Raw genomic sequence first — 11,769 nt, forward strand, 5'->3', positions numbered from 1 at the left:
GGAAGGGAAGCGAGGGGGGCCACTGGGGACATTGGGGGGCACTGGGGACACCTCCAGTTTGAACTGGGGGACACTGGGGGGGCACTAGGGGACAACTGGGGACACTGGGGGAAAGGAGCTCTCCAAAAACTCCAAAATTTCCCCCCCCAAAACACCCCAAATTTCCCCCACAAATCTCCAAAATTCCCCCCAAAACCCCAAAAACTTCCCCCCACCAAAAAACTACGAAAACTCCAAAATTCCCCCCCCCCAAAAAAGCCAAAACTGCCCGGGTTGGGGGCATTTTGGGGGTCCTGGTGGATTTTGGGGTTCCCGTCCCCTAAATTTGGGATATTGGGGGGCTCCCACCCCGAACCCATCCCAAACCCATCCTAAACCTGTCCTAAACCCATCCCGAACCCATCCCGAACCCATCTCGAACCCATCCTAATCCCTCCCTATACCCGCCCTAAACCCATCCCGAATCCTAAACCTGTCCTAAACCCATCTCGAACCCATCCCAAACCCATCCTAAACCTGCCCTAAACCCATCCCGAACCCATCCCGAACCCATCCTAATCCCGCCCGAACCCATCCTAATCCCGCCCTAAACCCGCCCTAAACCCATCCCAAACCCATCTCAAACCCATCTCAAACCCATCCTAATCCCGCCCTAAACCCATCCCGAATCCTAAACCCGCCCTAAACCCATCCCGAACCCATCCCAAACCCATCCCGAACCCATCCCGAACCCATCCCAAACCCATTCCAAGCCCGCCCCTCGCTAATCCCGCCCCGGTGCCGCCCCGGTGCCGCCCCCGGTGCCGGTGCCGGTCCCGCCCCGTTTCGGGGCCGTTCGGGGCTGGCCCCGGGCCAGCGGCAGCGACGTCACCCCCGGGCCCCGCTCCCAGCGGGGGCGGCTCGGAGCGGGCCCGGCACCGGCACCGGCACCGGCGACAGCCCCGGGACGGGGGTGCCGCCCCCGGACACCGGCGACACCCCCGGACACCGGCGACACCCCCGGGGGGCCTTTGGGGGGCTCCCGGTGCCACCCCGGGACCGCTTTAAAACCGCGGGGGCGGCTCCGATCGGGCCGGTACCGGGTCCCGGTGCCACCCCCGGGAGAGATCGAGGGTGCGAGTCCCGGTTCCCGGTGCCGTTCCCGGTTCCCGGTGCCGCGTTTTGAAGGCGGGTGGGGTTCTGCTCGAACCGGTGCCGGTTCCCGGTACCACCCCCGGGGAGAGGTGACGGTGCCACCTCCGATTCCCGGTGCCGCGTTTTTACGGCGGGGGGGGGCTGCGATCGAACCGGTGCCGATTCCCGGTGCCACCCCCGGTTCCCGGTACCGGGGGGGGGGGGGGGGGGGGTCTCTCCTCGAGCCGCTGCCGGTTCCCGGTGTCACCGGGGGGGGTGATGGGCACGGGGCGCTGCCGGTGGCGGCGGCGGCGGCGACAATGACGGTGCCGCTGCTGAAGATCGGGGCCGTGCTCAGCACCATGGCCATGGTCACCAACTGGATGTCCCAGACCCTCCCGTCGCTCGTGGGGCTCAACGGCACCGCCGTGTCCCGGGCCGGGACATCCGAGAAAATCGTGAGTGACCCCCCCCGGTACCGGGGGAGGAATCCCCGAACCGGGAGGGGTCGGTTTTTTAATTTTTACATTTTTTTTAATTTTTTTTTTTTTTTTTTTGAATTTTGTGATCGCATTCCCAGCTCCTCCTCCCCCTCCAGCTGTCAATCAACTCCGCGGGCTAATTAGCGGCCGCCGGACGTTAATTAGCGCCTCATTAACCACCCTTGTTCCTCATTAATCACCAGGAAGCGGCCCCTGGAATTAAAACCAGGCATGGGCAGAATTCATCCCAAAAATCCCGGAAAGGTTTTTTTTTTTTTTTTTTTAAATTTTTTTTTGGAGTTTTTTGGGGAAAACCTGATTAAAAAAAAAAAAATTCCCGATTTTTTCCTCCCCTTCCCAAAGGGATGGGATGGAATTTCCCAGATCGGCCCTGGGGATTTAGCTTTTGGGGATAAAAATTGGGATTTGGGAGGAAATATTGGGAATTTGGGGAGAAAAAATTGGGATTCGGGAAGAAAAAATTGGATTCTCACACCACCTCAGAAAAATGGGATCAGGGATGGGGAAGAAGTCCCACTTTTTTTTTTAATTCCTGGATTTTGGGGTTTCTGGGATGAGGGAGAATCCCTGGATTTGGGGGTCCCTCATTCCTGAATGTTTGTGACACAATCCCTGAATTTGGGGCCCCTTCCATTGGAAATTCCCCCTTTCCCCCCCAAATCCCAAAATCCCAGATCCTGCCTCCATCTCTGAGAAATTCCCCCTTTCCCCCCCGTTTTTTCCCCCTAAATCCCAAATCCCTGGGAAATTCCCCCTTTTTCCCCAAAATCCCGAATTCCGCCTCCATCCCTGCAAAATTCTCCCTTTTTTCCCCCAAAATCCCAAATCCCTCCCAGCGCCTCCCCCCCCCTCCGGCCAGGCCGCTCTCATTAATTATTCATTAACGCTCCCTCATTAATTATTCATTAACGCTCCCTAATTAAGGATTCATGACGGCTCCAGCGGGTGGGGGAGGGGCTGCGGCTGCTCCCGGCTTTTTCCTGGGAATTTTTTTTTTATTCCTGTTTTTTCCTTTTTGGGCGGAAAAACGGCGATTTTGGGGCTGGCGCGGTGCTGGGTAATTCCCGAGGTTCATCCCGTTTTTTTAGTTTTTTGCTTTTTTATTTTCCCCGAATTTTTGAGGGAGAACCAGGAGGGATTTTCCTCTTTTTTTTTTTTTTTTTATTTTTTTCCCTGTGCAGCGTGACGTCAGCGAGGTTGTGACGTCATCTGCCGAGGAATGGGAGAAAAAAGTGGAAAAGGGGGATAAAATAAGGAAAAATGGGGGGGAAAGAGGGGGAAAAGAGACAAAAATGGGAATAAACTGAATTTTGCGATCGGGATTCTCTGGGACCTGGGGATTTCCAGATCATCCTGGGTTTTTTCGGGAATTCTGAGGTCCCGCCCCCAATGTTCCAGACCCTTTTCCAGAGCCCAGATGAGGGCTGGCAGGTTTTCACCTCGGCGCAGGCTCCGGATGGGAAATGTCTCTGCACCGCCGTGATTCCCGTGCAGGGATCCTGCTCCCGGGATCTCCGCAGCCTCCAGCTCCGGCAGCTCCTGGAAAAGGTCGGGAATTCCCAAATGATCCAGAACGGATTGTTAATTAATTAGTTAACAGACGGGAACGGGTTAATTGTTGTGGAATTTGTTAATGGGTTAATTTGTGGGGGTAACGAAGGGGTTAATTGTTGTTGGGAATGGGGGGATTTGGGCTTGGGGTGAAAGTCCCTGTGGGGATTCCAGGGATGAGGATCCTTGTGGAGATTCCCATTAACGACCAGGATGAACCCCATTAATGACAGTAATTAACCCCATTAATGACAGAGATGAACCCTATTAATGACCGTGATTAACCTCATCAATGGCCGTGGTTAACCCCATTAATGACTAGGATGAACCCCACTAATGGCCGCGATTAACGCCGTTAACGACCCCTCCAGGTGCAGAACATCTCCCAGTCCATGGAAGTCCTGGATCTCCGCACCTTCCGGGACCTGCAGTACGTGCGGAACACGGAGGCGCTGATGAAGGGCCTGGACTCGCGGCTCCGCGTGGCCTCCGAGGGCCACAAAGCCCTCAACGCCCGCAGCTTCCAGGTGAGAAATTCCCACTTTTTATCTCAAAAAAAATCCTGGTTTTCCAGCCCTTTCCCCCCCTGATTTATTCCGTATTTTCCCCTGATTTATTCCCGCTGTATTTCAGTTTTTCCCTTGTTTATTTCTTCCGCATTTCAGGATTTTTCCTGTGGGATCAGGTCTCAGGATCCCTCTGGGGCTTCCAGAGCTGAAAATCCCAAGATTTTTTGGAATTCCCAAACCTGAACACCCCATTTATCCCAAGGAACAAACAGCTTCCAAAAAAAGCCATTACCCTGGGATTTTGGACTGATTTTTCCCAATTTTTTCCCCACAGGATCAGAAGGTGAACCGCGGGATTTCGGGACCGATTTTTCCCAAACTTTTTACCCCAGGATCGGAAAGAACAACAAAGCGAAGCCTGTGATTTTGGGGCCATTTTTCCTGATTTCTTTTCTGCAGGATCTAAAGGCGAATCCCGGGATTTTGGGGCCGATTTTTCAGCAATTTTTTCCTGCAGGATCTGAAGGAGAAGATGCGGGAGCTGCTGCCGCTGCTGCCGGTGCTGGAGCAGTACAAGGCGGACTCGCGGCTCATCGTGCACCTCAAGGACGAGGTCCGGAACCTCTCCGGGATTCTCCTGGCAATCCAGGAGGAGATGGGAGCCTACGACTACGAGGAGCTGCAGCAGCGCGTGCTGCTGCTGGAGGCGCGGCTGCACGCCTGCCTGCAGAAGCTGGGTAAAAAAATCCCGTTAAAAATCCCGAATTTTGCCTCAAATGCTAAAAAAAAAAAAAAAAAATCGTGGTGGAAATGGGCCCAAAAATCCTCTCCAAAATCCTTGTTGAAATCCACCCCAAAACCCACAAAAAATCCACCCGAAATCTGCCCCAAAATCCCCTCAAAGCATCTCTAAAATCACTCCCAAAATCCACTCCCAAAAAACCCAAAAATCCCCCCAAAATCTGCCCCAAATCCCCTCCTAAAAGTCCTCCAAAACCTCTCCAGAATCCCCTCTAAATTCCCCCAAACATCTCTAAAATCTGTCCCAAAATGCCCCAAAACCTTGCCAAAATTCCCCCCCAAAACCTCTCCCAAATTCCCACCAATTCTGTCCAAAATCCACCCAAAAAATCCCCCAAAATCCAACGGAAATCCCATTTCCCCTTCACAATCCCATTCCCGGACTCTCCAGGGCTTCCCTGATCCTGCTGCGGCCCTGATCCCTGATTCCTCCCTAATTCCCATTTTTTTCCCCCGGTTTTCCAATTCCCTAATTTTTCTCATAACTCCCGCTTTTCCAAACCCCTGATTTTCCCAAAACTCCAGTATTTTCCCCCAATTTTTCCAGGCTGTGGAAAGCTGACAGGGGTCAGCAATCCCATCACCATCCGCGCCTCGGGATCGCGCTTTGGATCCTGGATGACCGACACGATGACGCCCAGCACTGACAGCCGGGTGAGGGCCACCCCCAAAACCCAGGATTTTCCCAAAAAATCTCCTGGATCTGAGGGGATGTGGGGACAATCCTGGCACTTTTTGGGCACGGTGATCCCTGAAAACCCATGGATTTGGCACCTGGAAGGGAATCTAAAATCCTGCCCAAAATCTCCCTTAACATCCCCCAAAATGTTCTGGGGTGCTCAAATCTTGGATTTGGGATTTGAGGGGGATTTGGGCAAAATCCCAGCAGTTTTCTGGTGAAAATCCAAAACCCATGGATTTGGCACCTGGCTGGGAATCCATGGGGCGTTTTTGGGGTCCTGAAATCACGGAGTTGGGATTTGGGCACAATCCCTGTACTTTTTGGGCACTGTTCTCTGAAAATCCTGGATGGGGGGATTTGATCGCATCTCCAGTGCGTTTGGATTCCACCTCGATGAGGTTTTGGAACCCACCTTGAAGAAGTTTTGATCCCATCTTGAGGGGCTTTTGATCGCACCTTGAGCAGCCTGAAAACCCCATTTCCCCCCATTTTAACCCCATTTCTCCCCTCCAGGTGTGGTACATGGATGGCTACTACAAAGGCCGCCGCGTGCTGGAATTCCGCAGCCTCACCGACTTCGTCTCCGGCCAAAACTTCGTCCAACACCTCCTGCCTCACCCTTGGGCCGGCACCGGCCACGTAGTCTTCAACGGCTCCTTGTACTACAACAAATTCCAGAGCAATGTCGCCGTCCGCTACCACTTCCGATCCCGCAGCGTCCTGGTTCAACGCAGCCTCTCCGGCGCCGGATACAACAACACCTTCCCGTATTCCTGGGGCGGCTTTTCCGACATCGACTTCATGGTGGATGAAAACGGACTTTGGGCCGTCTACACCACCAACCAAAATGCTGGGAACATCGTGGTGAGCCGGGTGGACCCGCACACTTTGGAAGTGCTGCGGAGCTGGGATACGGGATACCCCAAACGGAGCGCGGGTGAATCCTTCATGATCTGCGGGATTCTCTACGTCACCAATTCCCACCTAGCCGGCGCCAAGATTTATTTCGCTTATCACACGAACACTTCCAGCTACGAATACACGGATATCCCCTTCCATAATCAGTATTCCCACATTTCCATGCTGGACTACAACCCACGGGAGAGGGTGCTCTACACCTGGAATAACGGCCACCAGGTCATCTACAACGTCACGCTCTTCCATGTCATCAACACGGCCGGAGAGCTGTGATGGACATTCCCAAGGGGAGAGAGAATTCCCAGCTTTTTGTTTTTTACGCTTCCACGCTTCCCCTTTACCGTCCTTGCAATTCCAGAGGGACGCAATGACGAGGTGGAAATTCCCAGTTCTCTGCGTGTCCCACACTGAAATTCTGCTTTATTCCCATTATTTTGTACCTATGTTGCATTTCCCCTCTTTTTCCCCCCCTTTTTATCTTTTTTTCCCCTCTTCCCCCCCCTTTTTCTCTTTTTATCCCTTTTTTGTCCCCCTTTCCCCCCTCTTTTCCTCTTCCCCCCTTTATTTCCCCATTTTTTTCCTAGCTCATTGGATTTTTTCCTCCACATTTTTCTCCCAATTCTGCAATTTTTTCCCCTCCTCTTCCTCCTCCTCCTCGGTTCTTCTGGAATTCTGTTGGATTCATGGCGCATGGAGCTGCTCTGCCTTGGGTTTTTCTGTATTTTTTGGGGGGAATTTCGGGGCCAAATTCCATTTTATTTCGACAGCAAATAAAAAAAAGTCTCTCCAGCCTTTGGTGGGAGTTGATGACTTTTTTTCCCCCTCCCTTCTGTCTGGTTTTTAATTATTTTAAAAATTTATTATTTTAATTTCTCGCTCCCAGGGATTTTCTGATCTTTTCCTGCTTTTTTCCCACCTCTTTTTCCAAAGAAGAAGAGACAGAAAAGGGGGGAAAAGGATGGAAAAGAGGAAAAAAGGATGGAAAAGGGTGGGAAAAGAGGATGGAAAAGAAGAAAAGAGAGATGAACAAGTTAGGATGATCCAGAGGGGATGGAGGATTTGAGATAGTCCTGAAGGTTTGGGATGATCCCAGGAATGGGCACAGATCCCACTGGAGATTGGGAATGGGCACAGATCCCAGAAACGGGCAGAGATCCCACTGGAGATTGGGAATGGGCACAGATCCCAGTCCTGGCACCAGAGGAAGAATTTTGGGAAGTGCGCCTGAGCTCCTGCTGGCTCTGGGCAGCACCGGGAAAAGGCCCTGAAGGGATTAATTTGGAATTTAATTGGGAATTACGGCCAGCACGGCAGGGAGGGATCCAAGGGGCCGGAGCGATGGTGGCGGCACCTGGTGAGAGGGAACAGGGACTGGGAGTGGGAGTGGAAACGGGAATATGGGAATGGAACAGGGAATATACAAATGGAAAGGCTGGACCAGGAATACAAAAACAGGACAGAGAATATGGGACTGGGAATACGGGAATAGCAACCAGACAGAGAATTCGGGACAGGGAATGAGACTGGGAATGGGATCCGGACTGGGATGGGAGCAAGGCGGGACTGGCAGTGGGGTGACATGGTGTGGCGGGTTCAGTGTTGGCTAAATGCTCGCGTACTGAGGGATCTCTTTATTTCACTTATCACACGAACACTTCCAGCTACGAACACACGGATATCCCCTTCCATAATCAGTATTCCCACATTTCCATGCTGGACTACAACCCACGGGAGAGGGTGCTCTACACCTGGAATAAGGACTTTTGGGGTATCTTTAGAGCTCTTTTAGGACTATTTAGGGATTTTTTAAAAGGTTCTTTGGGGATTTTTAGGGGTGTTAGAGGGGTTTTTTAGAAGTAAGGAATTTTTAGTGTATTTTATGGGTATTCTGAGGCTATTTTGGGGTTTTTGTGGCACTTTGAAAACTAGGGCTTTTTTAGGGAATGTATAGGGTTTTTAAGGGTCCTTTCAGGCCATGACAGAGGCTGAGGGGCCTCTTGAGGGACACTGTGGGGGCTTGAGGATGACAGAGGCTGGGAGCTGAGGGAGGAACAGGAAGAGCAAGAGGTGGGGCCAGGAGGCTAAGCAGGTTTATCTCAGGATATTTCTACAACTTTTAAGGATATATAAGAAAATTTTGAAGGTTTCTTAGGACTTTTTTGGCTTTAAATAGTAATCTAAGGAGTTTTTAAAGACTATTTCAGGGGTTTTTGAAATATTTTCAGGGTCAGAAAGAGAGGGATTGCTCGATGAAAATGCAGAGTTTTAGGACTGCAGTGGAATGCATTTAAAAAGGGCCAGTGGTGACGGAGTGGATTGGGAAAGACATTGATGGTCTAAAGTCTGTAAGTTCCAGGCCCAGTGGAGCCATTGTGGCTAGGGCGAGATGCTGGCAGCTTTGTAGAGGAGAAATCCTGCACAGAAAAACTGAACACCCCACCACGAACCCACATGTAAACTGACATCAGGAACCTGGGCTGGTGAGTTTTGTATGCCAAGGAAAAGGGACAGTGTTGGGTTAGGGGTTAGGGGTTAGGGTTGGGGTTAACGTTTGGGGTTAGGGTTTGGAATTAGGGTTAGGGTTAGGTTAGGGTCAGGGTTAGGGCTGGGGTTTTGAAAACCACAAAGCCCAGGGCTCCAGGGTGGACCCGCACACTTTGGAAGTGCTGCGGAGCTGGGATACGGGATACCCCAAACGGAGCGCGGGTGAATCCTTCATGATCTGCGGGATTCTCTACGTCACCAATTCCCACCTAGCCGGCGCCAAGATTTATTTCGCTTATCACACGAACACTTCCAGCTACGAATACACGGATATCCCCTTCCATAATCAGTATTCCCACATTTCCATGCTGGACTACAACCCACGGGAGAGGGTGCTCTACACCTGGAATAACGGCCACCAGGTCATCTACAACGTCACGCTCTTCCATGTCATCAACACGGCCGGAGAGCTGTGATGGACATTCCCAAGGGGAGAGAGAATTCCCAGCTTTTTGTTTTTTACGCTTCCACGCTTCCCCTTTACCGTCCTTGCAATTCCAGAGGGACGCAGTGACGAGGTGGAAATTCCCAGTTCTCTGCGTGTCCCACACTGAAATTCTGCTTTATTCCCATTATTTTGTACCTATGTTGCATTTCCCCTCTTTTCCCCCCCCTTTTTATCTTTTTTTCCCCTCTTCCCCCCCCTTTTTCTCTTTTTATCCCTTTTTTGTCCCCCTTTCCCCCCTCTTTTCCTCTTCCCCCCTTTATTTCCCCATTTTTTTCCTAGCTCATTGGATTTTTTCCTCCACATTTTTCTCCCAATTCTGCAATTTTTTCCCCTCCTCTTCCTCCTCCTCCTCGGTTCTTCTGGAATTCTGTTGGATTCATGGCGCATGGAGCTGCTCTGCCTTGGGTTTTTCTGTATTTTTTGGGGGGAATTTCGGGGCCAAATTCCATTTTATTTCGACAGCAAATAAAAAAAAGTCTCTCCAGCCTTTGGTGGGAGTTGATGACTTTTTTTCCCCCTCCCTTCTGTCTGGTTTTTAATTATTTTAAAAATTTATTATTTTAATTTCTCGCTCCCAGGGATTTTCTGATCTTTTCCTGCTTTTTTCCCACCTCTTTTTCCAAAGAAGAAGAGACAGAAAAGGGGGGAAAAGGATGGAAAAGAGGAAAAAAGGATGGAAAAGGGTGGGAAAAGAGGATGGAAAAGAAGAAAAGAGAGATGAACAAGTTAGGATGATCCAGAGGGGATGGAGGATTTGAGATAGTCCTGAAGGTTTGGGATGATCCCAGGAATGGGCACAGATCCCACTGGAGATTGGGAATGGGCACAGATCCCAGAAACGGGCAGAGATCCCACTGGAGATTGGGAATGGGCACAGATCCCAGTCCTGGCACCAGAGGAAGAATTTTGGGAAGTGCGCCTGAGCTCCTGCTGGCTCTGGGCAGCACCGGGAAAAGGCCCTGAAGGGATTAATTTGGAATTTAATTGGGAATTACGGCCAGCACGGCAGGGAGGGATCCAAGGGGCCGGAGCGATGGTGGCGGCACCTGGTGAGAGGGAACAGGGACTGGGAGTGGGAGTGGAAACGGGAATATGGGAATGGAACAGGGAATATACAAATGGAAAGGCTGGACCAGGAATACAAAAACAGGACAGAGAATATGGGACTGGGAATATGGGAATAGCAACCAGACAGAGAATTCGGGACAGGGAATGAGACTGGGAATGGGATCCGGACTGGGATGGGAGCAAGGCGGGACTGGCAGTGGGGTGACATGGTGTGGCGGGTTCAGTGTTGGCTAAATGCTCGCGTACTGAGGGATCTCTTTATTTCACTTATCACACGAACACTTCCAGCTACGAATACACGGATATCCCCTTCCATAATCAGTATTCCCACATTTCCATGCTGGACTACAACCCACGGGAGAGGGTGCTCTACACCTGGAATAAGGACTTTTGGGGTATCTTTAGAGCTCTTTTAGGACTATTTAGGGATTTTTTAAAAGGTTCTTTGGGGATTTTTAGGGGTGTTAGAGGGGTTTTTTAGAAGTAAGGAATTTTTAGTGTATTTTATGGGTATTCTGAGGCTATTTTGGGGTTTTTGTGGCACTTGGAAAACTAGGGCTTTTTTAGGGAATGTATAGGGTTTTTTAGGGTCCTTTCAGGCCATGACAGAGGCTGAGGGGCCTCTTGAGGGACACTGTGGGGGCTTGAGGATGACAGAGGCTGGGAGCTGAGGGAGGAACAGGAAGAGCAAGAGGTGGGGCCAGGAGGCTAAGCAGGTTTATCTCAGGATATTTCTACAACTTTTAAGGATATATAAGAAAATTTTGAAGGTTTCTTAGGACTTTTTTGGCTTTAAATAGTAATCTAAGGAGTTTTTAAGGACTGTTTCAGGGGTTTTTGAAATATTTTCAGGGTCAGAAAGAGAGGGATTGCTCGATGAAAATGCAGAGTTTTAGGACTGCAGTGGAATGCATTTAAAAAGGGCCAGTGGTGACGGAGTGGATTGGGAAAGACATTGATGGTCTAAAGTCTGTAAGTTCCAGGCCCAGTGGAGCCATTGTGGCTAGGGCGAGATGCTGGCAGCTTTGTAGAGGAGAAATCCTGCACAGAAAAACTGAACACCCCACCACGAACCCACATGTAAACTGACATCAGGAACCTGGGCTGGTGAGTTTTGTATGCCAAGGAAAAGGGACAGTGTTGGGTTAGGGGTTAGGGGTTAGGGTTGGGGTTAACGTTTGGGGTTAGGGTTTGGAATTAGGGTTAGGGTTAGGTTAGGGTCAGGGTTAGGGCTGGGGTTTTGAAAACCACAAAGCCCAGGGCTCCAGACGCACTGCAGCTGAATGAGCGTGCTGAGCAGGTGCTGAGCACTCTGTGAGGATGCTGCGCGCTCTGTGAGGGTGCTGAGCGCTCTGTGAGGGTGCTGAGGATGAAACCAAAGTCCCAGGACTCATCCTGTCCTGGGGCTTTGGTCTCATCCTGTCCTGGGGCTTTGTACTTGGGTCTCATCCTGACCTGGGACTTTGGGCTTGGGTCTCATCCTGTCCAGGGACTTTGGGCTTTGGTCTCATCCTGACCTGGGACTTTGGGCTTGGGTCTTATCCTGACCTGGGACTTTGGGCTTTGGTCTCATCCTGACCTGGGACTTTGGTCTCATCCTGTTCAGGGACTTTGGTCTCATCCTGTCCAGGG

The 11,769-nt window shown here is 51.1% G+C and overlaps 2 protein-coding genes across 2 annotated transcripts; both read left to right on the forward strand.

The window, feature by feature from the left end:
- Positions 1 to 1,149: 1,149 nt before the first annotated feature.
- Positions 1,150 to 6,552, forward strand: LOC121358178 (noelin-2). The gene is made up of 6 exons (XM_041476112.1): positions 1,150 to 1,571; positions 3,015 to 3,164; positions 3,539 to 3,694; positions 4,194 to 4,413; positions 5,025 to 5,131; positions 5,673 to 6,552. Exons 1-6 carry the CDS (start codon positions 1,434 to 1,436, stop codon positions 6,348 to 6,350), a joined length of 1,449 nt encoding a protein of 482 aa, XP_041332046.1. The 5' UTR covers positions 1,150 to 1,433; the 3' UTR covers positions 6,351 to 6,552.
- Positions 6,553 to 8,727: 2,175 nt separating this feature from the next.
- Positions 8,728 to 9,249, forward strand: LOC121358180 (noelin-2-like). The gene has a single exon (XM_041476116.1). The coding sequence runs from the start codon at positions 8,795 to 8,797 to the stop codon at positions 9,035 to 9,037; it is 243 nt and encodes an 80-aa protein (XP_041332050.1). The 5' UTR covers positions 8,728 to 8,794; the 3' UTR covers positions 9,038 to 9,249.
- The last annotated feature ends 2,520 nt before the right edge of the window (positions 9,250 to 11,769 follow it).

The sequence above is a fragment of the Pyrgilauda ruficollis genome, unplaced genomic scaffold (assembly GCF_017590135.1).
Source record: "Pyrgilauda ruficollis isolate IOZ18807 unplaced genomic scaffold, ASM1759013v1 scaffold379, whole genome shotgun sequence".
Taxonomy (NCBI): Eukaryota; Metazoa; Chordata; class Aves; order Passeriformes; family Passeridae; genus Pyrgilauda; species Pyrgilauda ruficollis.

Excerpts from the sequence above, each read along its gene's own strand:
- LOC121358178 (XM_041476112.1), top strand. The coding sequence starts at position 1,434 with ATGACGGTGCCGCTGCTGAAGATCGGGGCCGTGCTCAGCACCATGGCC. Across the intron at positions 4,414-5,024 it reads CGCCTGCCTGCAGAAGCTGG|GCTGTGGAAAGCTGACAGGG; the intron begins GTAAAAAAATCC and ends CAATTTTTCCAG. Across the intron at positions 5,132-5,672 it reads CGCCCAGCACTGACAGCCGG|GTGTGGTACATGGATGGCTA; the intron begins GTGAGGGCCACC and ends TCTCCCCTCCAG.
- LOC121358180 (XM_041476116.1), top strand. The coding sequence starts at position 8,795 with ATGATCTGCGGGATTCTCTACGTCACCAATTCCCACCTAGCCGGCGCC.